The 27,968-nt window shown below is 41.2% G+C and overlaps 2 protein-coding genes across 7 annotated transcripts in view; one reads left to right on the top strand and one right to left on the bottom strand.

The window, feature by feature from the left end:
• The window catches only part of lin52 (lin-52 DREAM MuvB core complex component), a 61,282-nt gene extending 51,401 nt beyond the window's left edge, over positions 1–9,881 (bottom strand). For 3 of the 4 annotated variants that reach the window (XR_005946314.1, XR_005946315.1, XM_041214999.1), the window contains exons 1-5: positions 9,836–9,872; positions 6,663–6,737; positions 5,219–5,256; positions 4,201–4,267; positions 3,377–3,460 (exon numbers count right to left, since the gene is read on the bottom strand). Coding sequence is in view for 2 of the 4 variants with exons in the window: in XM_041214999.1 (XP_041070933.1) it covers positions 3,377–3,460; positions 4,201–4,267; positions 5,219–5,256; positions 6,663–6,737; positions 9,836–9,854 (283 nt within the window). In the remaining 2 variants the exon portion in view is untranslated. Of the gene's footprint in view, positions 1–3,376; positions 3,461–4,200; positions 4,268–5,218; positions 5,257–6,662; positions 6,738–9,835 lie in introns of all 4 variants that reach the window. The other variant, XM_041214998.1, reaches the window with a different exon arrangement.
• A 338-nt stretch (positions 9,882–10,219) lies between these two features.
• aldh6a1 (aldehyde dehydrogenase 6 family, member A1) overlaps positions 10,220–27,968 on the top strand; it is a 29,398-nt gene continuing 11,649 nt past the window's right edge. The window contains exons 1-7 of one of the 3 annotated variants that reach the window (XM_041214649.1): positions 10,243–10,336; positions 21,648–21,708; positions 22,321–22,359; positions 24,695–24,791; positions 25,505–25,666; positions 26,375–26,453; positions 26,818–27,120. In XM_041214649.1, the coding sequence (XP_041070583.1) occupies positions 21,674–21,708; positions 22,321–22,359; positions 24,695–24,791; positions 25,505–25,666; positions 26,375–26,453; positions 26,818–27,120 (715 nt within the window). In that variant the 5' untranslated portion in view covers positions 10,243–10,336; positions 21,648–21,673. Of the gene's footprint in view, positions 10,337–21,647; positions 21,709–22,320; positions 22,360–24,694; positions 24,792–25,504; positions 25,667–26,374; positions 26,454–26,817; positions 27,121–27,968 lie in introns of those variants that run through there. The other 2 variants (XM_041214650.1, XM_041214651.1) reach the window with 2 other exon arrangements.

The following is a 27,968-nucleotide window of genomic DNA, read 5'->3' on the forward strand; positions in this document are numbered from 1 at the left end:
ATTAATGCCACAGCACAGTCAAGGAAACTGCACTTTAAAAGAACAAGTCTTTTTTTACATAGTTTTGCTGTTACTTTGCCACAAGCCAATCAAATAGCTACTCGAGCGACAAATTTGAGGCAGTGGTGCGACCTTGTGGTGATAGCTTGCACTGCAGCAATCAATTCTGCTTGAGTTTATAGTTTTTGAAATTTTATTCAGCTGGGTTTCTAGCACACACAAAGCTCCATCACCATGCTTAAAAGTCTCTAATTGATGATTCCATTTACCCAATATGGAATGTGCAATCTCTCCCATGTTCCACTTATCAAAGTCCAGGTACCATCAGTGCAGATTGACAGAGCTAAAACTTAGGGTAGTGTGCATAGGGAATAGTTGAAACTCAACCAACTAAAATCAATAGATCACTGTTATGCTTACTTTTCGAAGTCCAACTAAGACCACTCTAATCATTAGGCTATTGTCCTTCAGGGTTACCTGTAACACTGTAAGAAGAATTGCAGTCCCCCCATCCCACTAACAGGTCCTGGTTCAAGTAGTCAGCTAGGCCAGTTATCAATAGTTCCCTGGAGTATTATGGATCTACCTGGTTGAGCTATCAAGTACCAAGTCTACCACAGATTCCAAAACTTCCAGTATCAGGTATGGCACCTTAGAACTGCCTCAACATGACATCCTAGTTACCTCCCCTGAAAGTAGGATATTGAATGTTTAAATAAAGAACCAGCGTATCCAATATTCCTGTAATCCCTTGGTTTCACCAATGTCACCCGTAGCTGAGTAATAATACTGTCACCGCGAGTTAGAAGGTCATGGACTTAAGCCCCACTCCAGACACTTGAAAACCTAGGCCTGGATTTTTGCTCCCAAGGCAGATAGCACAAGTAAGGAAATTTTCTGCTCGCTGTATCCGCCTCAGGAGGAACTACCCCGAATGGCGCATTCTTCACCCTAGGGTGGTGGGGGTGGGTACGGGATGTAGTCAGGCTGCCGCTCCCTGGACACAGAGCAGAGGTGCAACAGGGGCAGCCAAGTGAAGATGCAGCTGTTTAAAAGGCCTGCCTCAGCTCTCTGGGACGTCATCCCAGATGTTTGCTTAAATTTTGGGCCCTCTAGCACTCACCCATTCTCCATGACCCATCCATGCCAACTCATGCCTCCCACCTAGCCCCAATGGCCTCTCATACCCTCCATGTCAACTCATGCTCCCCACCCATTCCCATACTCCTAAATGCCAACTCATTCATAATTTTCTTTTTAAAAAGTTGCTGTTATTACAAGCATATAAAAGTGTCAATCAACCAGACCTTTAAAGTATCAATAACAGAAGCTATAAGCACTTGACATCTCTTCATCTTGGATAAATATACACTGAGCCATTGACTAAAAAGATCAAGGAAAGAACCTCATCATAAAGCGGTCAACCTTCTCCCCACCCATGTCGACAAAAGAAGTTAATCCTTTTACGGGAGTCTGGATTTGCCAGGTAGTGATGTCTTTGTTTAAAATTGTGGCAATATTATTCAGCAGTAAATTTCTGTAATTCAATGTAGCTTCCTTTTTAAAGGGACAGATGCCTTTAAGAACAGAAGGTTGACAGAACCACGTGCTCGCTATAATGCTGCCTGACTCCCTGCTGAGCACAGAGGCAGCCAGCAGCACATGCTCAACCCTACACTAAATTATGTAGATGAGGTGGCAGAATGAAATTTATGTGTTGCCTATCTCTACTGGAATTGATGCAGGCAGCCTGTGAATTGCGACCTCCACACACAAATAATGGCGCAATCTAACTTTTAGCTTCATATAAGCTTGCAGCCATAGAATTTCCTGTTAATTTAATCAACTATTAATCATTTCTCAATAAACTTGCAGTAATTATGTTCTGATCATGATTCCTTCAATTATGAACACCATTACAGATTGAGGTGGAATGCATCTTCAGTCGCTGTACTCATTATTAAAGCTGTCCCAGAACAATGTCAACAGAGTAATCTAATTTTGGGTTCCTATAACAGTGTAAACTCTACAAGCACTGCTCTGACAACTTAGGAAATCAACTGAACTGCTCAATTAAATGACTGCTTTGTAATCATTCCCAAGGTTCGATTATTCTTCATATTATTATACCCTCATGTGAATCATGTTACATATTACTCTGCAATGGGAACAATACAAAAGCTTTATGCAATCTTCAATCAGTATCATGTCAGCATTACCTTCAACTATCATTAGCTCTATTTAATTTTACTGAGACTACAAAATCTATTTAATAAAATATTTTCATCATGACCTAATCACAGGCCATTTTTCTTTTTCCTTCTTGTTAAGTCTTTGTTTGTCTGGTTTATAATTTATTTTCTAACCAATCATACAACAAATTTTCCCCCCTCTCCCACCCACCCCAATAACATTCCAGCAAAAAAAAATTCCCAGGAGACATGGCCGTGAGGACTGTTTATCACCATACACCCAAAAATAAAATCTAATTGTGTAACACATGTAAAAAAAAATTCACAAACACTCATAAAAGCATGGCTTCAACAGCTTTTCACCATTCCACCTGCCCACTCCCAACTCCATCTCAGTGACTCGCACCATGCTATAAATTACCCTAGTGGTACCACAATTTCCTGGACCCACCACAGATATTGCAATATACATGTGAGAGAACTGGCTCCTTTCCTCATAAAATCAACCAGTGCACAAGTCAGGTAATTCTCAGCTAATAAGATCTGTCCTTGAATGCATTAGTTATCTTTCTATGTGTTGATACTTTAGTTATATCAAAGTCCACATTATATTGCATCCACTAAACCAGTTTAGCTTCAGAGAGCAGCCTTAATGCTTGCTCTTCACATTCCCCTCAAACCACGAGGCAGCAAAGATCTCAATTCCATTTGGATGCGCCGTGCCTCAGTTGTGCCTGTTTTCTTGATTTACACCATGTTGTGCTATTGCCCATGAATGCAAATAGAGTGGTTTGTTATGGAAACCAACAACTGTATTATTCACTGCATTGTTTTAGATAATGTTTGAATGAAGCATTTGGTTGGACCTTAATCCTGCTGCCATCTTTACTTCAAATTAGAATTAGGAAATTTGGAATTGCATTACCCAATTCCTCAACACAAACAGACAGTGACAATATAGCAAGCAAGGAGAAAAGAGGGCTGATAGCAGAAAATGCTGTTACTAGGCAGCAATCCAAGAGTCTCGGGCCAGTAGCAGCCTATAACCAACAGCAGCAATGTTCTTCAAACAGTCTGTGATATATCATTTGCATTTAAAACTGTCATTATTTAAATTCAGATTATTCCAAGCTTGCAATATTATAATTACTTACAATGATTTCCAATTGAAAACATACACTTACATTCGTCCAGTCCTAACTGGTAAGCAAGATTCTGTAGTCCTCGTACCTTCTCCATTAAGTTAGCAGTAGTAAGACTTCCCAATTCTGTGAGAACAAACATACTTTATTAGGGAACATATAGAAGTGATATCAATCCTACATCAGGTATGTTCGAAATGATAAGCGGGTAAAAGCACAAATACACAAATTAGCAAATGGCCTAAAGCGCAATTTATTGGGGGAGGCAGTGACATAGTGGCAATGTCAGCCAACTAGTAATCCAGCTAATGCTCTGAGGACACAGGTTCAAATCTCATCAACTTGACTAATGCTAATTTGCAAGAGAACAAAATTCTTCTTTATAGTTAGATACATCAGTTGTTACCCATCCCTCTCAAGCATTTCTATGTTCTAACTGTCTAAAAATTGATACTAAATGCAGAATATCTCCATCATTTCATCCCCTTTCAAATTTTGATTCCCTTCATTAACTGAGTCGCCTAATTTGCACTTAAACTAAACCTTTCCTTTACATTTGCTTTTACAGTATCTGCTAGTTTTTTTAAATTTCCTTTTGGTAGCACTTGTAATCCTTTTCATCTGCCTCCTACACTTCCTATGTTCTTTGTAATTATCTTCAGTGTTCTTAGCCCTAACTTTACCATTCGCCTTCCTTGAGTTCTACGGTGTTCTAAGGTTCTAAAAGGTGGTACATAAATGGAAATCATTCCTTCTTCTTGGTTCCCATTTATAGCACCATGCATTAGTACTCCAAGGCTCTGGTCCACTAAGCCACCCTAGGTTATACAGCAACTAATTATGCAGAAATTAAACATAGTAAATACCTTTAAGCATGTCAATGTCATCTTTCTCAAGTTCTGCCATCCACTTGGGTGGAGAGCTGGTAATAGGCTACAGAACAAAAATAGAAATTAGCCTGAATTTGTAAAAGTACCTCACAATTGGTGCTTTACTGACTGAATTTTATATTTTGCTTTTTTCAAAACAGTTTAGGGGAATGGGTGGCACAGTGAATTAACACTGCATTTTCACCTTTGGGATTGATGCTCATACCCACCTGGGATAGTTGGATGAAAACGAACTCATTTAGTGTATTCATGTTAGAGATCAAAATATTTTTAGATACTAAGGAAACGAAGAGATATGGGGATAATGCAGGAAAGCGTAGCCGAGGTAGAAAATCAGCCATGATCCAACTGAAAGTGCAATAGGTTTGAAGGGCCAAGTGGCCTACTCCTGCTCCTATTTTTTATGTTCTTGTGGTATTATCTATGAGAGTTTCAAATAGATATAAAAAAAGAAAATATATCCTATGTTATTCCACTAGTAAGTTTCATTAAGAAAATGTTTTTGACAAAGTTTCATTTTAATTGAATAGAAAAATGGACATCTATGCATATATTTTCACGAGAAACTATAGAATCTGAAAACACTGAGCCTTTACTGTTCGAATAGGAGCCAAGGATTGTACAAACTGTGGACAATTATGGAGGTGAAATTCCTCCTGTCAAGAACTTTAGCAAACAAGATATCCTATCTTAACAGGGGTTCTAATTTTGTACAAAATTATTTACTGTTTACTGGAGTAAAAACATCAAGGGATATGGGGATAGTGCAGGGAAATGGCATTGAGGTAGAAGATCAGCCATGATCTAACTGAATGGCAGAACAGGCTCAAGGGGCTGAATAGTCCAGGCTGCTCCTATTTCCTATGTTCCTAATTCTTAGATTGCTTTTGATCTGCACTAAAATGGTAGAACACTATAATAACAGAGACTAGCAATACTGGCTACAATATATCAAATAATTTATCACGACATCAAATTGCACAAAGATACTTACACTCTTGAAAGATGCTGCAAATTCTGCTACCCCTGGCACTGAAAGAGATGAGATTGAATGTTTTTTTAAAAATTTATATCAATGTGAGAAGTATCAGTATTAAAGAACAGAAGACTGTTCCACTCTAGTGACTCCTGATGCAGATACAGCACAGGGAAAAGCAGCAAATCTCTATTTGTTCTGGCTTAACTTTGTGCCCCAGTATTAGGACACCCCTTCAGCACTGGTGTGAATTTTCCCAGTGTCTCTTACCAACTATCTCACCTCGGAATGAAGATACAAAATCTGGTCCAGCTTCGCATACAAGGATCTGGTTTGGACCTCACAAATATATTTCACATAGGGCTCTAGTTCAGGAGGCTTCTATCAACAGTCTGGGCTCGAATCCCAGTGCAACAATAGTACATTAACCTATTTCACCTCCTCTTTATGGAACTTAACATGACAACAATACATTTTACACGCTGAATTTATCTTATAGAGGAGATTTACCAGGATGCTGGAGGGTCTGAGCTATGAGGAAAGATTGGATAGGCTGGGGTTGTTTTCCTTGGAGCAACGAAGGTTAAGAAGGGACCTGATAGAGGTGTATAAGATTATAAGGGGCATAGATAGTGTGGACAGGAAGGCACTTTTTCCATTAACAGAGAGGTCAATAACCAGGGGGCGTAGATTTAAGATGAGAGGTAGAAGGCTAAGAGGAGAGTTGAAGAGAAATTTTTTCACCCAGAGGGTGGTAGGAGTCTGGAATTCACTGCCTAAAAGTGTAGTTGAGTCAGAAACTCTCATAACGTTTAAGAAATATTTAGATATTCACTTGCATTGCCATAGCCTCCAGGGATATGGGCCAAGCACTGGAAAATGGGGTTAGTGTAGTCAGATTTTTGTTGACCGGCGCGGACACGATGGGCCGAATAGCCTCTTTCTGTGCTGTAGACGTCAATGAGTCTATATTGGTGATATAGCAAATATTTCTGTTCATACTAACCTTCCATTTTTTCTTATGTTTCTATCACTTTTTATAGGGCTGTATCGTAATTTGTAGCAAGTTAAGAAACATCTTTTACTACCGAGTACACTGTTCAGCCCATGCAGCTGCCTGTGACTTTTCAGCTCAAGAGTACTGCTGTGGAATGTGACCGCCCTATGCCATCCAATCTACTCCATGTGTTGTCCTGTGGGATGCAATTTACCCACTGTGGGCTCTCCCATGGCATGCACTGTTCCCTCAGTGAAAAGTTCGGCTCACTCCATAGATGATACACCGTTTACATCATACAGCGGTCTTGTGAGATCCCATACTTAATCCACACTGGGTTCCTGTGTGGTGCATTGTAGGGTCCATTCCCTTCTACACCGATAGCTCAGTTTGAGCTCACCATTTGATATCTATAAGCATTGGCAGTATTCTACAGGTTTTCAAATCACTACAGAAATATCTTACTTTGTTCTGGCCATAAATCTGGTGAAGCTCGATCTAGTTTCTCGAAGCTCAACAAAGACTGCTCCAAATCTGCACCTGATGGCATAGAACCAAAATATAAATAAAGTCAGAAGGATTCAGGTCATATATTTTACAAGACACACATCGGTGGCCCAGTGACTTTAATATACTGACAGTAAGGCTGTAGTGGAATCATGTATTCTCCACCATTATTTTGGCCTCAGAGGAGAGAAAAAAATAGACAAGGAGTTATTCAAATTGTTACATCCAGCATTTGAATCTGTAGAGTCCTTTCAGAATCCCATTCCCATTTTTCAAAGCACCAATACTGGAGTTAAGTAGAGAAAACATACGAGTGTTGTAATCATACTTTAGCCCTTGAGGTCTACAGCAAACTAGTGTATCTCTCAACCTCGCCATCTTATGGTTGTTTGTTGTAACAGTGAGGGGATACAGCGCCACCTCTGGAACAAGATAGAAGAACAGAAATTACCACTACAGCGTTACCCTTGAATTCCAATATGCGAATAAAACGAGTGTTACCAACTCAAGGCTTTTAATAGAGAGCTAATAAATTGTCTGTGGTGATGTTCACAGTAGGCAAGCTTTTTTATACACAAGATGGCGATGGACAGACTTCAGAAACTTGGTCCGCTCGCCACAAACTACTGGCTGAAAGGCTTTTTATATATTTAGATGGGCAGTTTCAATGTTAAATAATGACTTAAAATGATTAACAATGCAGAAAGATGGACAACTATATGCACATACACCAGTTTTTTTCTAAATAATGTACTAGCCAATTGACTAGAAAGGAAGTCAAAGCTCATAGAAACAGAAGGTTATTCAGCCCCTCGAGCCTCTTCCACCATTCAGTTAGATCATGGCTTTTGTGTATCTCAACTCTGTTTAGCTGCTTTGGTTCCATATCCCTTAATAACCACCCATTCCTACCAAAAATCTACTCATCTCAGTTTTCAAATTTTCAATTGACACCGCACAACCTCAACAGCCTTTTTGGGAAAAGATTTCCACTATCCTTTGTGTAAAGAAATAATTCTGGACTTGTCTTCAAAGGTGAAATTGGTTACATGGCAGCTTTTAAATGGCCCAGGATACGCAGATATGATTTAGCATTTAAAAGGTCTCACATTCTGTCCTTATTTCTGTCCTATTATTAATGTTCAAAACCCACATTTAGCATCCCCATTAGAGTATGACAAATTTGCATAGAGAGTTTCCATTATACATGTGAGCATACTGCATATTTTTAATATTAATAAATTAATCAATCGCTCATGGCATTGCACTTGGGTAGCCAAGACCAAACATAATCTTGAAATGAAGCAGGATTAAAGTGGAGAAGCTTGCTATACAGCAAGTAACAGATGTACCAGAATGGTACCAGAGACGAGGGACTCCAGCTAGCATCACAGAATCGTTACAGCAAAGAAGGCAGCCATTCAACCCTATGAGTCCATACTGGTTCTCCTAAGAAGAAATTCACGTACTGTCACTGCCCAGCCCTCTCCCCACATTCCTCCCTTTCAAATATTTGGAAAATTTAGAAAATGTAGAAAAATTTACAGCACAGAAGGAGGCCACTCTGCTCAGCGTGTCTGCACTGGACCGAAAACGAGCCACACAGCCTGATCCCATTTTCCATCACTTGGTCCATAGCCCTGGAGGTTACGGGACTTCTGGTGCATATACAGACACCTCTTTCAGGCAGTGCGTACCAGGCCCCTGTCTCCCTCTGGGCAAAAACATTTTTCCTCATCCCCCCCCTCTAATCTTTCTACCCATCACTTTAAATCTATACCCCCTAGTTACCAACTTCTCTGCTATGGGAACTAAGTCCTTCCCGTCCACTCTATCCAGGCCCCTCACAACCTTGCACACCTCAATCAAATCTCCCCCATCTCTGTGGAGAGACCAGGAACTGTTCTTTAGAATGGATAATGTTAATATTGGTGTTCAAATCATGCGAGGTTTTGATAGATAGAGGGAAATTGTTTCCACTGGCAGGAAACAGACTTAAGCTAATCGGCAAAAATGGGCCTGGCGGGGATGGTGGGGCAGTTAATGAGGAAAACTTTTTTTTTTTAAAACACAGCAACTTGTTATTAAATGAAATGCACTTTGTATAAAGGTGGTGGAAGCAGACTTAATTATAATTTATAAAACAGAATTGAACGTATACTTAAAAAGGCAAAAAAAACCACCTGCAAACGATGGGGAAAGAGCGGGACTAATTGGATAGCTCTTTCAAAGAGCCAACACATGCAGGACAGACTAAGTGTGCAGTATGATTCTATGATTTCAAGACGATCAAGAAATTCCTCTTTGAGCAAAGAGCTGTTGAGTGGAATGAGTCAGTGCGTGCAAAAAAAAGCCTGGAATGATTTAAAATGCAATAATAATAATTAGATGCTACAATGCAGAGAGTGATATTGGGGTCCCTCTGGGTGAATTAATTAAGATGAGCCAAACATGAAATTGATGACTAACATTTCAAGTCCAAGACGACTTCTTTGGAAGAAGAGTCATACTCAACTTGAAAGGGTTCCAAATAAGTAACAATGGACTCCAAACGTTAACTCTACTCCTCTCTCCACAGATGCTGCCAGAGCGGCTAAGTTTTTTTCCAACACTTTCTGTTTTTATTTCAGATCTCCAGCATCTGTATTACTTTGCTTTTATTATTATGGCAATATTAATGGTAATATTGTAAGGCGTAGGCAAAAAAAAAAGACCTGTCAAATCCCAACAACAATGTAACTTCAGTTTCAAAATATTTTCTACCTACTTCGAAATAAGTAGCTCGGGGGTGGAGAAAAACAATGCCCACGTTTATTTAGGTAAGTTTTTTTTTTAAAAAAACCCTCCCGCCTTTTCCAGTCAGCTTCACTCCTGAGCATCTTCCCAGACTGACAGTTCTGACTAGATGGGGGTTGCTGTGGTTACCCGCCAACACCTTACAAGAGAGAAAAAAAATAATCATAACACGATTTTTTTTAGCAAAAAAAGACAAAGCACAGTTTTTTCTTTTTCCTATTGTCTGGGTTCTGAGAGGATGGAGTAGCCGGATACCAGGGAGGGATGTCCGCTGGGCAGAGGCTCTCTGTCTCTCTCTCTCTCTCACTTACTCTCAGAAACAAATTAGAATTTACCCGCACTCGGCGACGCCATCTTCCCAGCACCGTCACATGACCCAGCCGTCACCCGAGGGAACCAAACGCCAACGACGTTATTAATATTTTTCGAACGAAACGAGCGTTTCCGATTTTAAATACGATATTTACGGGAATGCAGTTTTTTGAAATAAAAAATATATACATATCAAGGTCGCGTTTTATAATGCCGATAAACCGCTATCCGTCTAGATCTCGCGAGATCTGCCGCGACTTGGGGGGAGGGAGGGATGAGAGGGATTTGATGAACGTTGGAATTGGCCAATTATAACTGCGGAGTGGTTCGCACGTGATGTAGAAGATCACCAATCGGCTTTGAGATGGAGACAGCACCGCCCTCTCCGGGCGCGCGGGGTGGGGGGTGCGCGGGAGTCGTCGTCCGCTGGAGCTGGCGGTTGTTTGGTGCATTGGGTGGTTTGTTTGCGGGCGGTTGTCAGCTTCATGATGGCAGCAATCCTTAGGACAGCTTTCAGGCACAAGGTAAACCGGTAGGAGCGGTGAGTTAGGAGGGAGGAAGAATAAAATAAAGGTTATGTGTGGGTTTTTTTTAAAGCTCTTCCCTCCTCAGCGTGCTGAATGTTCTGGTGCCTCCACACTCGTGGGGCTGACCTTCTGCAGTTAGTTCGCAAAACATGTTTTTTTTTTGAACATACAAATCAAGTTCTCCGTGTGTTTCTTTCTTAAATCCGCTGCGCTCCTTGTTAAATCGTTTGCAGGATTTTCATTTTGGTAATGGATCAACGTTATTGACCAGATATTTTTTCAGTCACTTTTCACTTCCCCCTCCCCCCTTCCCCCCTTCAAATGCTGAAAACCAAACTTGTTTCTATTTATAGCGGTTGTCGTTTTATTTCACTGCACTGTCGTCTTCTGCAGTTTTGCATCAGTTTGTTTGATGTTCCCTTTTATTCCTCCCTTTGTCCTCTGCAAGGAATGAAGTCGCCATTTATGTGGGCAGAGTTTTTAACGTGTCAAACAGATATTTGGAAACCGTACAGGTCTCGGTTTCCAGGGCTGACTTTTTTTTATGCTCGTCTCATTAATGATCAGAATATCAATTGCAGTCGTTTGTTGCTTTGCTGAAATAAAGCTTCAGTGATCTGTGTTCTGGCTGCACAGTATTGTGAGGGTAACATGTTGCTTGCTGAGGGTTGAGATTTACCCTGTGTACCTCAAAACTTGAAATTGTAAAATGCCAAAGCTAATTCTCTTAACTCCAAGCTTCCTAATTTTAATGACGGTACTAACAGTACTGTTTAATGCCTTTTTTTTGTTCCTCCTCGAGTTTATGCAAGGATTGTCTGAAAGGGAAACAGAAAATTGCTGCTGTCTTTACACCGCCTGTACAAGCTTCTAGGTCAGATTTAGTGGGCGGCTTCCAGAGCTCCCTAGTTATTGGTTCAAACGTGTTGGAAAGGGTTGTCCTTGGTTCTCTGCTGTACAGCAATTTTTTCTGATTTTTTTCTCACTCATCTGGTCCTCCGGGAATTTGTGGAATAGTTTCAGGATTCCCACTGTCGCATTCAAATGTTGTAAATGAGAAAGATTGTTTTTTATAAAAGCAAAAAAAAACTGCGGATATTGGAAATCTAAAACAAAAACAAAAATACCTGAAAAACTCAGCAGGTCTGGCAGCATCTACGGGGAGGAGCACAGTTAACGTTTCGAGTCCGAATGACCCTTCAACAGAACTAAGTAAAAATAGAAGAGAGGTGAAATATAAGCTGTTTTAAGGGGGAGGGGGAGTGGGACAAGAAGAGCTGGATAGAGGGCCAGTGATAGGTGGAGATAACCAAAAGATATCACAGACAAAAGGACAAAGCGGTGTTGAAGGTGGTGATATGTAAAGGAATGTTCTAATTAAGGGTAGAAAGCAGGACGAGCAAGGTAGAGATAGCCTTAGTGGGGATGGGATGGGGGGAAGGGATCGAAATAGGCTAAAAGGTAGAAATAAAATAATGGATGGGAATACACTTAAAAATAATGGAAGTAGGTGGGAAAAGAAAAAATCTATATAAATTATTGGAAAAAAACAAAAAGGAGGGGGAAAATCGGAAAGGGGGTGGGGATGGAGGAGAGAGTTCATGATCTAAAATTGTTGAACTCAATATTCAGTCCGGAAGGCTGTAAAGTGCCTAGTCGGAAGATGCGGTGCTGTTCCTCCAGTTTGCATTGAGCTTCACTGGAACAATGCAACAAGCCACGGACGGACATGTGGGCATGAGAGCAGGGTGGAGTGTTGAAATGGCAAGTGACAGGGAGATCTGGGTAATGCTTGCGGACAGACCGTAGGTGTTCTGCAAAGCGGTCACTTGGTCTGCGTTTGGTCTCTGCAATGTAGAGGAAACCGCATTTGGAGCAACAAATGCAGTAGACTAAGTTGAGGGAAGTGCAAGTGAAATGCTGCTTCACTTGAAAGGAGTGTTTGGGCCCTTGGACGGGAGGAGAGGGGAAGTAAAGGGGCAGGTGTTGCATCTTCTGCGGTTGTATCGGAAGGTCGGAAGGTGCCGTGGGAGGGGGTTGAGGTGTAGGGGTTGATGGAGGAGTAGACCAGGGTGTCCCGGAGGGAATGATCCCTGCAGAATGCCACCAGGGGGGTGAAGGGAAGATGTGTTTGGTGGTGGCATCATGCTGGAGTTGGCAGAAATGCCGGAGGATGATCCTTTGAATGCGGAGACTAGTGGGGTGATAAGTGAGGACAAGGGGGAACCTATCATGTTTCTGGGAGGATGGAGAAGGTGTGAGGGCAGATGTGCGGGAGATGGGCCAGACACGGTTGAGGGCCCTGTCAACCACCGTGGGTGGAAAACCTCGGTTAAGGAAGAAGGAGGACATGTCAGAGGAATTGTTTTTAAAAGTGGCATCATCAGAACAGATGCGAAGGAATTGAGAGAATGGGATGGAGTCCTTACAGGAAGCAGAGTATGAGGAGCTGTAGTCGAGGTAGCTGTGGGAGTCGGTAGGCTTGTAATAGATATTGGTGGACAGTCTACCACCAGAAATTGAGACAGAGAGGTCAAGGAAGGGAAGTGTCAGAGATGGACCATGTGAAAATGATGGAGGGGTGGAAATTGGAAGCAAAGTTAATACATTTTTCCATGTCCAAACGAGAGCATGAAGCAGCATCGAAGTAATCATCGGTGTACTGGAGAAAGAGTTGTGGGAGGGGGCCAAAGTAGGATTGGAACAAGGAATGTTCCACATACCCCATAAAGAGGCAGGCATAACTGGGGCCCATGCGGGTACTCATAGCCACACCTTTTACTTGGACGAAGTGAGAGGAGTTTAAGGAGAACTTGTTCAGTGTGAGAACAAGTTCAGCCAGACGGAGGAGAGTAGTGGTGGATGGGGATTGTTCAGGCCTCTGTTTGAGGAAGAAGCGGAGAGCCATCAGACCATCCCAGTGGTGGGTGGAGATGTAGAGGGATTGGAAGTCCATGGTGAAGAGGAGGCGGTTGGGGCCAGGGAACTGGAAATTGTTGATATGATGTAGGGTGTCAGAGGAATCGTGGATGTAGGTGGGAAGGGACTGGACAAGGGGAGAGAGAATGGAGTCAAGATAGCAGGAAATGAGTTCCATGGGGCAGGAACAGGCTGACATGATCGGTCTGCCAGGACAGTCCTGTTTGTGGATTTTGGGTAGGAGATAGAAGTGGGCCCTCTGCGGTTGAGAGACTATCAGGTTGGAAGCTGTGGAAGGAAGATCTCCAGAGGAGGTAAGGTCAGTAACAGTCCTGGACTAAAGATCCTCAGGAATCTAAAACTTCTGCCTTGTAAAGTCCCAGAGTTCAGATTGTTTCTTTTTGCCAAATAGTGGGCAAGGCATGCAACATGGGTCAATTCTAACGGAAATGATTTCAAGAATTTTAATACAGTGCCTGCACACCATAAGATATGCAAATAAATGGAGGAGGTAAAAGGGTTTTTATTTTAAAAAGTGCATATTTAAGAGTATAACATCCAAATTGGGAAGAAAAGAGCCTCTTGAGTATTTTACTATGTTAAAAGCTCTATTTGAATGCAAGCTTGTTCACCCATCCCATCAAGGCCACCAAATTCAAAATTTATTCTTGATGAGGATTATTTTCTCCACCCCACCCCACCCCAGCCATTCACTCATACATATCTGTTGACCCTGACTCTTGAGAATACTACCTATCCAGGGGGAATAAATTACTGACACTAATATTTCTGTAAATCTCAATCATCAACAAATATTGATCCAGCTCATTTTTTAAAGGTGTTAATTGACTCCACAAATGTTTTTTGTAATCTTTAACCTTGCTTGACTTACAGACTTGTGCTCTATCGTCCTATGCTCATTGTCTAGGTTAAATGCTGTGCTATTTCATTTCCTTCTACACCTATCATTATTTTAAAGATTTGTATTACTTTTCCTTTTATCTTTTGAACATTGGAAATAAGTTTAATTGCTTATATTAGCTTTCATTATAGCTTCCATAGAATTTCATAGGCTGTACAGTACAGAAAAGGGTCATCTAGTGTATGCTGATATTTATGTTCCACATGAACCTCCTGTCATCTATTTTCATTTAATTCTTGAAGCATATCCTTCAATTCCTTTCTCCTTCATGTACATACATAGCTGCCCCTTAAATGCATCAGCTATTCTCATCACCTATTCCTCGTGATAGGGACTTCCACATTCTAATCACATTGAGCAAATGCGTTTTCTCCTGAACTCATTGGATTCATTAGTAACTCACTTTAGTTCATGGAATGTGAACGTTGCTGGCATGGCCAGCATTTATTGCCCATTCCTAATTGCCCATGAAAACTTGAGTTGATCCCACCCCAGCATGAATCAGAAGGGAGTGGACAAGGATGAGAGGCTCGTTCTTCAATCATTGAATCATCTTAAATATTTTCACAATTGTAATACCCAGTTGGATCGGCCTAGTGTGTTGGATGAGCTGTTTCTGGAAGATGTTTGCTCTGACAAGTCTGTTGTCCGCAGGTTTGTAAGATTGATGGGATCATATTGACTGGTTGCTTGTGCTTTGAGCATCGGTTTGTGTCCAGTTGGTCCTTAAATCAACATGCGGCATCTACAAGCTCATTGATTGCTGAGCATCAATTTCTGGACCGTACTATTTTAACTTGGGTTTCTTTGTCTTCTGTATTTCTTTCTGAAGAGAGGAGTTTGGATGAACAACCTCCCTACCCCCCCTCTCTACTTGTTTTAATAATGTTGACTGTCTAAGTGGAAGTACCTGATTTACCCAGTGAATTTGGGCTTTGTCTGATTCCTCCAGCTTACTTTTTTATTCACTCACGGATGCGGGCATCGCTCGCTAGGCCAGGATTTATTTCCCACCCCTAATTGCCCTTGTCCAGAGGGCATCTAAGAGTCAACCACATTGCTGTGGGTCTGGAGTCATAAATAGGCCAGACCGGATAAGGGTGGCAGATTTCCTTCCCTAAAGGACATTGGTGAAACAGATGGGTTTTTCATCATTAGACTTTTAATTCCAGGCTTTTTTTTTTATTGATTCAAACCTGGGTCCCCAGAGCATTGCCCTAGGTCTCTGGATTACTAGTCCAGCTACAATACTGCTTTGCCATCGCCTCCCCTTATACTAAGGTATTGGAGGCTCCCATTTCAACACGTGATTTCTGTTACCTGTTCCTGCATGCCATCACCCTATGGTTATCCATATTCACATGCACCTGCTGTATCTCAGTCCCTCGGAAGATTGTAATTAAAATAGGTAAATTTTAAATCGCAATAGATAGCAGTGGCACTAGCAGAGATTGCTTCAGTCAAGGTTTATACATTTGAGTGTCATACTAGGACTTGGGTCACGAAGTTGTCATGCATAACATTTACAAGACTGAATCACTTGGATCTTTCTTTCTCTGCCCCTGCCCCCATCCCCCACCACCTTAAGTTTGGGTTGTTGAAGTCCTCTATTCATATTTCTCAGTTTAGACATATCCTTTTCATCTCTTCAGAGTCAAAACGGTATTTACCCCAATAGCCTGTAGCAGGCTCCTACAGATAGCATTTTTTTCCCTCACAATGAAGGTGTTAAGCCAGGCTAGATCATTGTGTAACTTCCATCTTCCACAGAATCAACTTTAATTTCCCAGGTGCTCCTGACACAAAGGTTACATTGCTTTTATTCTTTAACACATTATGTCCTTAAGTTGTCTCTATTTGCATCCCTCTGTGTCATCCATGTTTTTGCTATTACTGCTGTTAGGGGGCTATGGCCCTTTAGTTTTGAAAATATGGCTTTTCAACCTGACCATCTCCAACAAGAGAGAATCTAACCATCACCCCTTGACATGCAATGGTATTACCATCACTTAATCCCCCACTATCAAAATTCTGGGTGTTTCCATTGACCAGAAATTGAATGGACTAGCCATATAAACACTGGCAGAGACTGGATTCCTGTGGTGGGTAACTCACTCCTGATTTCCTAAAGCCTGTCCACCATTTACAAGGCACAAGTCAGGAATGTCTTGGAATACTCTCCACTTGCCTGGATGAGTGCAGCTCCAACAACATTCGAAGCTTGACACCATCCAGGACAAAGCAGCCTGCACACTCCAACCATCACTGATGAACAGTGGCAGCATTGTGTACCATCTACAAGATGCACTGCAGAAACTCACCAAGGCTCCTTAGCACCTTCCAAACCCACGACCATACCATCTGGAAGGATAAAGACAGCAGACACATGGGAGTGCCACCACCTGAAAGTTTCCCTCCAAGCCACTCACCACCCTGACTTGGAATTATATCGCCATTGCTTCACTGTCACTGGGTCAAAATCCAGGAACTGCCTTCCTAACTGCACTGTGGATCTACCTACAAGTGGACTCCAGGTCAAGGAGGAAGCTCACCACTGACTTCTCCAGGGCATTTAATGCTGGCCTAGCCAGTGATGCCCAAATCCTGTAAATTATATTTTTATTAAAAAAACTAACCTTATAAATACTATGTCCACAAGAGCAGGTCAGAGGCTAGGAATACTGCGGCGAGTAACTCCTCTCCTGATTCCCCAAAGCCTGTCCACCATCTACAAGTGTGAGAATGGGTTTTTTTTTCTCAGATATTTTTGGGGAATATTGTTATTCTGTGAAGAAGGTTGTGGCTGTGTGTCTGTAACTGATTTGATTAAGCTGGGGGAAAGTCATTAGAGACAGGTTGTCTGGGAGCTTTAAGACATGAAAGGATAGAGGCATTAGGTGTGCATTTGTGATGAGATATTATGGTGGATTTGAGGTACAAGTAAATAGGTTGGGCCTAACGTTTGCATTTTTTTGTAGATAAGTTGAAAGTTTGTTTGAATATCAGAGGGAAGACAGAGGTGACAAACATGTTTCGTCTTACAGGAGTTACAAGGGTAATACACTTTATTGACCCAAAAGCAGAGACAAAATAGAAACATGAAAGATTTTATATTTGGAAGGATTTGAGTTTCAAAGAGGTGTGAGAACAATGGAACCTGAGATGAAAGCAGAGGGCGTGAAGGTATTTTAGAATTACCGTGGAGAGCTTAGAGATTGGCTGTTGGTTGTGTGAAGATGATCTCCTGGATACAGCTCTAGACCGGGAGAAAGATACAGTTTGAATCAGCCATCCAGTCAAGCCAGAGAAGTCTTGGGCTGAAAAAAGCTGTCTTGTTCTGAAGTCTTGGGTTTCCACAGAAGAATGGAAGAGAGTTTGAGGTCGTGTGGTATACCTTCATTAAAGCTACAGCAGTTTACCTGGGTAATATTACTGGAATTTTATACTTAAACATCTACAAGGGAGTATTGCCTAGAAGGTGTTTTCTTGTGGATCTCACCCATTAGGGAGTATTTTGGGCACAACGTTTTGTAAGATTAATTTTAACTTTGTAACTAATCTTGTGTGCCTAAGTTTTCTTTTCTTCTTGTTGATAAAACTTTTATTTTTAAACTTTTAAAATACCAGAAGTGTCACTGGACTCCTTGCTGTTGAGATCAGTACGTTTTCTTGTTTTCGGAGTACCAAAAAAAAAGGTTATGGCTCGTAAGCCAAGTTTCCCTCTGGGATTTGGTTTGCTCAGCAACTAATATCTGCTGTGGTCATAACACAAGGCACAAGTCAGGAGTGTGATGGAATACTCTCCACTTGCCTGGATGAGTGCAGCTCCAACAACACTCGAAGCTTGACCCCATCGAGGACAAAGCAGTCTGTTTGGCACACTTTCACTCCCTCTACCACTGATGCACAGCAGTAGCAGTGTGTACCATCTACAAGATGCACTGCAGGAACTCACCATGCTACCTTAGACAGTACCTTCCAAACCCACGACCACTACCATCTACAAAGACAAGAGTAGCAGACACGGAACACCACCACCTGGAAGTCCCCCTCCAAGCCACTCGCCACCCTGACTTGGAAATATATCCCTGTTCCTTCACTGTTGCTGGGTCAAAATCCTGGAACTCCTTCCCTAACAGCACTATGGGTGTTCCTACACCACATGGACTGCAGTGGTTCAAGAAGGCAGCTCGCCACCACCTTCTTGAGGGCAATTAGGGATGGGCAATAAATACTGGCCTAGCCAGTGACACCCACATCCCATGAACAAATAATTTTTAAAAAGTTTTATCAACCTTCCATGTGCTCTGCTTGCCTGTTCGCCTTCACAAACAGTTTCCTACAACTGCAGTTACTTTATACTTAAGATTTTATGACTAACTGCTCTTCCTGATCTGTTTCTTTCTGGGCCATTGGACACTACTTGATGTCTGCTTTGTTATAATCTACTGAGTAGCTTCACTAGCTTTCTTAGTGTTGTTGTTTTTCCAACCTTAATCCATCCAATATCCCCATTTTCTTAAATAAAAACAAAAAACTGCGGATGCTGGAAATCCAAAACAAAAACAGAATTACCTGGAAAAACTCAGCAGGTCTGGCAGCTTCAGCGGTGAAGAACAAAGCTGACGTTTCAAGTTCTCAAGACCCTTCAACAGAACTAAGTAAAATAGGAGACGGGTGAAATATAAGCTGGTTTAAGGTAGGGGGTGTTGGGGGGGCGGTGGTTGTAGGGACAAGCAAGCAGTGATAGCAGATAATCAAAAGATGTCACAGACAAAAGAACAAAGAGGTGTTGAAGGTGATATTATCTAAAAGAATATGCTAATTAAGAATGGATGGCAGGACACACAAGGTACAGCTCTAGTGGGGGTGGGGTGAAATAAGACTAAAAGGGCATAAAAGGTATAGATTTAAAAATAATGGAACTAGGTGGGAAAAGAAAAATCTATATAAATTATTGGAAGAAACAAAAGGGAGGGGGAAGAAATGGAAAGGGGGTGGGGATAGAGGAGGGAGTTCAAGATCTAAAGTTGTTGAATTCAATATTCAGGATATTGAATTCAACAACTTTAGATCTTGAACTCCCTCCTCCAACCCCACCCCCTTTCCGTTTCTCCCCCCCCTTTTGTTTTTCCCAATAATTTATATAGATTTTTCTTTTCCCACCTATTTCCATCATTTTTAAATCTATACATTTTATGCCCTTTTAGTCTTATTTCACCCCATCCCACTAGAGCTGTTCCTTGTGTGTCCTGCCATCCATTCTTAATTAGCACATTTTAGATAATATCACCACCTTCAACACCTCTTTGTTCTTTTGTCTGTGACATCTTTTGATTATCTGCTCCTATCACTGCTTGCTTGTCCCTACAACCACCCCCCCCCCACTTCTCTCCCCCCCATCCCCCCGCCTTTAAACCAGCTTATATTTCACCCCTCTCCTATTTTTACTTAGTTCTGTTGAAGGGTCATGAGGACTCGAAACATCAACTTTGTTCTTCTCCGCCAATGCTGCCAGACCTGCTGAGTTTTTCCAGGTAATTCTGTTTATGTTCCCCATTTTCTTAGCTTGAGTTAATCCAAAACTTTTCTGCAGTTTCCTGACTTGTACTGAATCCCATTTGCCCATCACCCCTGTGTTCGTTGACCTACATTGGCTTCTGGTCTAGCAGTGTCTCACCTTTTTAAACACTCATCCTCCCGCCTTTTCCTATATGCTGTCACACACACACACACCCCACCCCCCATCTCTGTACCTCCTTGAGCCCTACATCCCTCCAAGGTGTCTGCACTCCTCCAATTCTGACCTTTTGCACATCCATGATTTTAATTGCACTACCATTGGCAGCCATGCCTTCACCTGCCTAGGCCCTAAACTCTGACATTTCTCCTTAAACTTCTCCCTTTTTATCTCCTCCTTTAGGGCACTCCTTTAAAAGCTACCTCTTCGACCAAGCTTTTATTGAGCTGTCTGGCTTGGTATCAAGTTTTGTCTGATAACACACCTCTGAAGTGTCTTGGGATATTATTACATTAAAGACATTATATAAATGCAAGTTGTTGTCTTTTTCCCCTCAACTTGGCACTTGTCTCTTTCCTGACACCATTGTGTCTGCAGCATCCTTCACCTATCCTTAGTGACCTGCTCTCCAGATGCAGTGATGGCTCCACTGTTTCAGTGCTCTGTGACCTTGTGTGCTACTATCTACTTCCTCCCCCCAATAATCATTCACTTTTCACTGCTCTGGAGAGTCATGGCCTTATACTTTGTACTGTAATCAGACAATTGTTACATAATTTTTAACACTTTACCATTGCCTTTTAGATGTACAAAACTCAGCAAGCATATCTCCACCTTTAATTGCTCTTGAATGTCTTGCTTTTTAATTCTCAGGTGCACTCCTTTCAATTCTTGCCTTTAAGTTACCTGAGCTCTCCTTGGTTCAGGAGAATGGAGCTTTCCCAGGATGTAGGCTGTTTTTTTTCCCTCAAACTTTTAACTTCATTTTTGGGTGACAGGCTTTACTTAGTATTTGGAGTGCTCAGAAGCTGGAAAAGAAGCACCAGAGAAATTTCTGTAGTCAAGATGGCAGCTTGAGAAATGCTGCTAGTTTCATATTCTTTGTCATCTGTGCTTGGTACTGCCTGATTACAGTTTACAGTGTGTTTCTGTTAAGAAGCAGCTACCTCAGTGGCCAAAGTTCTGGTGTGAGTGGGTGATTCACTGTCTTGTTGCCTCAGTGCACCATGTTGTGGGGTTTTAGTGTCCTTTTGATTCTGAGCTCCACATCTTGGTGAATTATTAGTGCAGGCATAGACCAAGAGTAAAATACTTGACTCCCCCACCATCACCAGGAAAGGTGGAAGGGATGTAATGATGAATTCAGGCTGTTATTGGTGGGATAGTGTTGGTTAGATATCTGGTAACAACTTGCCTGCCTGTAAAATTGCATCTTAAAATAGACAAAATTAGGGACTTTGTTCATCCACTGGGTTAAAGCTGCATATTGTTGGTCACAGTTTCATACTTCAATAAGCAGTTAGCCAGAATTACCTGATGAGCTTTCAAGGTCACTGCTTTCAGAAGGAAAGGCTCACCAAATAAAGTAACTGGAACATCTGAACTGTACTTTGTGCTATGGCTACGTAAGCGGGTTTTGTATCCCGGTGATCAAGAGCTTTTCGGAAGCCTGAATGATCCAGAGTAGCATTTTGAATGTGTACGTAATATGTGATATGTTACTGTAAAGTAATTTCCCTCCAAAATATATAATGTCACTTACTGGGTTTTGTTACCTTTTTGAAGTTGGGGTTTAGACTTTTCAATTTCCATTATTCTAATTTTTAAAAAAATAAGTGGGCTGAAATAATAGACATAGAAAACTAAAGCTTGGGGATATTATGCTGCATTTTCAATAACTATATAGAAGAACTCGCCAAAAATCTTCACATCTGTAAAATACGCAGGTTAATGATCTGCTAACTGTAGAGGGATGGAACACTCAGCACAGCCACATAACAATGATGGGTAAGACATTTGAACATGCTATTTCTTTTACGTGCTGAATTCCCAGCCTATCATGGATAGGTAGAGAGCTGCCCCTGGCACTTTAATTGTCAAGAAGGTGGAGAAATTAGAAAACTTGCCTTGAGGGAGTCAAAGGGTATGGGGAGTAAACAGAAAAGTGGAGTTGTAGGCCACAATCGAATCAGCCATGATCTTGTAAATTGACGGAGCAGGCTGGAGGGGCAGAATCACCTACTGTTCTTAATTCAGCTGGTCAGGCAGCTTTTGTGGAGAGAATAATAGTTAAAATTTAAGGTTGAAATGACCTTTTCATCAGAGGTTGTGTATCCTCTGGTTTTAGAATGACACAAGCAGATCATATTTGAGTGAGGGGAAAAAGGTTTTTTTTTTGAACACAGAGTAACTAATCTAAATGAAATCTGGGAAAATATTGAAACAAGCTCCAAAAAGAGAGAAGCTAGGCTGGGAGGAAGTGTGAACTAGTCCACCATGAGCTGAAGATAGGGAGGGGAAAGAGATGAAAGGCAGTTTCCTATGCAGTTGAAACAGTGAAGAGTAGTTTGATTTTGCATTGTTGAGATACATAATGCTCTTTTCTACCTTCTGTTTCAGATCTTTCCGCCATTTGGACATATGTGCTATTCATCATCGGTAAGTTTGAGCCAGCTCGAATTGCCCTACATAGTTTGTTGAAAGAAAATAGTTGTTTCATATTGATGGGTCAACATCGTTTCAAATTCTATCAAATTTCCTTTTCTATTGCCCTCCTTTCTCAATTGCCTGTTGCTAAAAGTGATGCCAAATGTTCCAGTCATCTTAGTTCAGGAGCAGGCACTCTCATTCATCTAATTAATGACAGCCCTATATGCAAGTGGTTAATTTTATGCTACTCTACTCTTTCTTGCTTAAGGACAGCGTTTTATTCTTGTAGGGTCTCCTTGCTTTGCATTTTGTGGGGAGTAGGCTTTGATTGAAAGTAATCTAAGTTTAATAAATGCTAAAATTTCTCACCAAGTGACAAGATAATTTTGTAAAGAAGTTTCAAGGGTAACAGTTTACCAGTGGTTAATGCTTTTGCTAATGGAGGAACCACATGATTGAATTCTGGTGAAACCTTTCTCCTCCATGAATTCTGATGAAACTTTTCTCCTCCATTTTATTATTAATCTTTATCCCTCTTTCAATCCTAGTTTTCAGCATTTCCCAGCTGCTCCTACATTGCAGCACCTTTACTGCTCCGTGAGTGGCTGATGAATAGGAAATTTAGATCAAATTTGGAAACTCTTACAAAAAGTATTTAGCGCATAAAGAGCAGATAATGAAAGTCAGTACACATGAAAGATATATAGGAAAACTAGATATATAGGAAAACTACAACAAAGAGCTTAGAAAAGATGAAAGAATTTGCAAAGCAAACCCAGCCGGCAACAAAAGAGCTTTTTATAGATATTGTTAAAAGCAAGAAAATCAGGGTGGAGCAGTTAAAATCCAAGTTTGGGATGGAGAGTGAAGGAACCTTAAATATCTTTGGCTCAGTTTTCGTAATTGGAAATTGGTGTCCTTCGCTATTGGCTTTAGCCATTACTTTGTTTAAAATCATAGAATAGTACAAAAGGAGGCCGTTCGGCCCCTGAGTTTTTGCCAGCTTGTTCAAAGAGCAATTTAGTTGGTCTCACCCGACTCATTCACCGTAACCTTGCTTTTTTTTTGCTTTCACATATATTAAATAAAAATTGGTTAGCTTCTGCTTGGTGGAATTTTTACAGTGAGCTTTAGCAGTTTAGTTATTTGCATTTTCTTGGAGTTTCCCCTCTTTTGCCTGTTGCACCACTACACCCTGACTGCCACCCCTCCACCACCACCACCACACACACACACACACCCCCCCCCCCCCCCCCGCAAAATCTTAAAGCATTACATTTCAGTAATTGTTTTGTACACATGATGTCTTTCTCCCCACCAGCATGGACTCCTACCAATCTGTCTCTGCAGAGTAATTACAGAGTCATGTTCAAAACTATCTTTGCACCCCAGTGCAAATAGTCTTTGGCAGCCTTCCATCTCATGAGACACTGGTTTGCGCAGTAGTGGTCAACTGTGTTAAACATTGCCTGTTATAGCTTAGGAGCCCCACTCTGGCATGGCAGTCTCTGCTGCAGATAAGAGTGGGCTGAGAAGGTGCAGATGCTGGCTTCTGTTTACTCTGGGCTCTGTTCTTGGCTAGCTAAGCTTTCTTTTTCACCTCACCTTTTCCAAAGCCCCTCCTATCAGCCTCCATTGGTTGCAGCCGTCTGCGACTGCCTCCCAGTTGTCTGTGTCACTATCGACCATCTTCATATCTCGGATACAGGTATTCTTGTAACGGAGGCATGAACGTCCAGCCGGTTGTGACTTAGTTCACTGTACAGAAGATCTTTGGGTATACAGCCATTATCCATCCAACGAATAGATAGTATAGCAAATAGTATGTTTGTACAAAGTGCCATGTGCTATAACAATGGAAAATGCCACCCTCTGCACACTTTCCATTTCAAGAATTGGCATTCTTTCAATCCAATTTTCATTTTCATATGCATCTTCCCTTCCACTTGGGATCAGCCATCCCTGAGTAATCAGTTAGCAAATTCATTAGGGAGTAATTCTACTAGGTTAAGCAGGAGTCCCTTTTCATAAATCATAGAATCTGCCAAGTTTACTGACTTTTGGTGAAAAAAGTTTGGGTGAAAAACTAAACCATTTTCTGCTTCACTTTAAGCTGGATCATTTCAAGTTGTCAACAGCCAAAAGTTTTCAGGCAACTTGCATCTTCCAGGGATCCGAGGAGAGATGTTGAGGAGAAAGAGTTGTATGTTAAAATTGTTAGCGTAGGATTCTGCTGCCTGCAATTTCAAAGTACCGAGTTAAAATATTTCAAATCGTGTGCGTTATTTTTCCGATTTTAATTGAGTCAGGTTAAGTGTATCTGTATTTTGCTGTCTGTTTGCAGACTGCCCCATTTTGTTTTGCAGCCAACAACAAAATTATTTATTGATGGGAAGTTTATTGAATCAAACACTTCAGAATGGATTGACGTTCACAACCCTGTAAGTGTCTTTTTTTAATATCGATTTTCATATGAAAAATCCAGATGACTGAATTATGCAGCATGTAGCCAAATAACCCACACAGGTTATTGGGTCAGGAAAGATGGTGCTGAGGCATTATTGTTGAGGAATAAAAATCCTTGAATTTGTATATGCTATGAAATCATTCTCTTCCATTTTCATTTTTAAAAATGAAGTTAACGATTTTGAAATATCCATGGATTGTAAGGAGAAAGAGTAAGTGGTAAATCATGAAGGAACAGTGTATTAGTTAGCTGAGATGACGGGTATGCTGGAGGACTGGCACTGTGGAAAGGTGGCTCACAAGCTTCTTTATGGGCATGTGTGGATTTTTTTCCCAAATAAAAGCTCCCTTACTGAGATGATAAAAGAAGGAATTTCTGCATGGTGTTTCCCTGTTATAGCAGAGATGCAACTCCAGGGAGGTGTCCTCGTGCTTCATGGCAGAATGCCTCACAGTGCTATTGTTGAACCATTTTGTAGTTACATTGAATGCAGCTGTGAGAAAAGTTGCAGTTATGTATTGACAGTTCAAACATGTAAACAGGCTAATAGCCAGAATTGTATGACTTATAAAATGCTTTCACGTATTTTTCATTTTTTCTTAAATGCATACTGCTTTTGCCTATAGTGGGAATTCAGGGATTCATTGTGATAACTTGTCCTGCTCTCCCTGATCTTGCTGCTTCTAGGCAACAAATGAGGTGATTAGCAAAGTCCCAAAGGCCACTCAGGAGGAGATGCTTGCTGCCGTGAACTCCTGTCAACGTGCTTACCCATCATGGTCAGAAACATCAGTAATGAGTCGGCAGCAGATTTTTCTGAGGTACCAGCAACTCATCAAAGACAACCTGGTAAGTGATACAGTACAGATGTGCTAATAAATATTTAGGGGAAACCTTAAATTTGAGGGAGGGATGATGGGATTGGGAGAATCCTGTGTACAGACAAATGGCCTCTGGTAGCGCACAATTGTTTGCAAGTCTTTCACATATTTACCAGCCCCTTTACTGAGAGTTTGTGAATGCTAGTTTAAAAGGAAGATTGGCTCCAACTTCCTGCGCCATGTGTTTGCTGATTTTCAGGGAGGTGTTCTCACTTCAGTGCAAGTCTGAAGCGAATGCTTAGAGCTGCATAAGAACAAGCCTGAAGTACCTAGGTCCTGGTTTTAACCTCACCCATCCACAAAAATCTCGCACCTCACCTGATTTTACCTTTTGTTGGTTGACTTTAGCAGAAAGGAAATCATGTCAGTTTCCTGCTGGGTAAGCTAGATTAAAGTTAGCTCTCCTATTCTTTCCTTCTCACTGGGGAAGTGTTGTCCTCCCCTCGCCATTTTCAGTAGCAGTGCAGTGGAGCTCCTGGTGTTTCATATCCTGGGTTCAAACCCTCATCTTGCCATTCCCTGCCCAAGTGTTTTGCCACACCTGTGTTTATCTCTCTGGTTATAATCACTTGTTAAAGCTAGGGTACAAAAAAAACAATTTTGCCTTTCTCAACCCCAGTTCTCCTGCTCCCAGAATGATGTGTTCAAACAAGGCATCTTTTTACTTTATTAACAGACTGAAATTGCCAAGCTCATCACAAAAGAGCAAGGAAAAACCTTGGCAGATGCTGAAGGAGATGTTTTCAGAGGCTTGCGTGAGTAATGTGCAGTCCTAAATAAATGCATATCAATGATTTCCTGAAATTTTAGGCTCCATAAATTTCACAAATACACTTATAGTTGAGGGAGGGAAGTTATTTGGCCCACTAAATCATAATCCATGGTGTCCCCCTCCAAATCTGTTACTAACTTCTTGAATGATTCTAGAACCCTAATGTCAATCGCAAATACTCGTTTCCTTTCCAGCTTTTTGTGCCTTTGTTCCCAAAATGTTGAAATTGTCTTTCAAAAATCTATGATGGTAATTTCTCTTGTACAACTCAAATGACAAGAAATATAGAGGTTTTAATTTGTCCTCTCTGATAATACTTGGTGATATGTTTGCTTTTCTCCCTACAGAGGTCGTTGAACACACTTGCAGCATCACATCTCTAATGCTGGGTGAGACTTTGCCCTCCATCACCAAAGACATGGACACATTCACTTACCGTCTGCCAATAGGAGTGTGCGCTGGCATTACTCCCTTTAATTTCCCAGCCATGATTCCACTCTGGATGTACCCTATGGCTTTGGTGTGCGGAAACACTTTCCTGCTCAAACCTTCGGAGCGTGTGCCAGGAGCAGCCATGTTGCTGGCCAAGTTGTTGCAAGATGCAGGAGCTCCAGATGGAACCCTTAATATTATCCATGGGCAGCATGATGGTAGGAAATTTGGCTTTTCTGTAATTGGCTTAAAAACTTTGAATTTGGCATGTACCAATCCCTTAAATATTATCTAACACCTATCTGTTGCTCTTCAAGTGGCCTGGGTTTAAGTGAGATCAGGATAAATAACATTAATATTGAAAGTCTCCATTGCTAGGGTTTAAGTGAAGTGAAGTAAGGTTGGCCATAAATCTAACCAGTTCCTTTTGCAGCTCCACCACAGATCTGGCATTTGTTGCTTTTTTTCTTAACGTAATCAGTGCAAGATTGGAACCGACCTGAAGGTGTTTTTTAATTATGAGGATTTACTAGTCAACATGTTTGAGTTTTGATGGCCACAGCATGATTTGTGAATAACCTGTTGTTCTCCAACTTGTCTTTCATGCTTCCATGCACATTAAAGGAATTTGGATCATACTCAGATTTTTAACCAGTCTAGCAGTGTTGTTACAGGTTGATGTCCCATGTGATGCCCCTCATTTGTTTGTGTAGCATATTGAAGAACTTCTCTTTGAGAATCTTGATAAGACATAATATAGAAAATTCCCTAGAGCACTGCCTGTAATGATTTTTCACTCATTATTTGGAATGTGGAGAGGAGAAAATGACACTTTATTGCAGTATGTGTTAACTAATCATGATATTTAAAGCAATGTGGGGTAATGAATTTTGAACTTTTTTTCTAGTATAGGATGTGCTCATCTACAATAGTTTGGAAATTCAAGACTTAGACAAAAAAAGTAGCACCTTTGGTACTACAATAACATTTCTCCAAGTCGTTCTGTTCCTCTCTCAACCTTATTACCCTGTTGTTGCAGTTGTCTCTAGCTGTGCCTGGTAGGCTG

This window comes from Carcharodon carcharias, chromosome 20 (genome assembly GCF_017639515.1).
Source record: "Carcharodon carcharias isolate sCarCar2 chromosome 20, sCarCar2.pri, whole genome shotgun sequence".
Lineage (NCBI taxonomy): Eukaryota > Metazoa > Chordata > Chondrichthyes > Lamniformes > Lamnidae > Carcharodon > Carcharodon carcharias.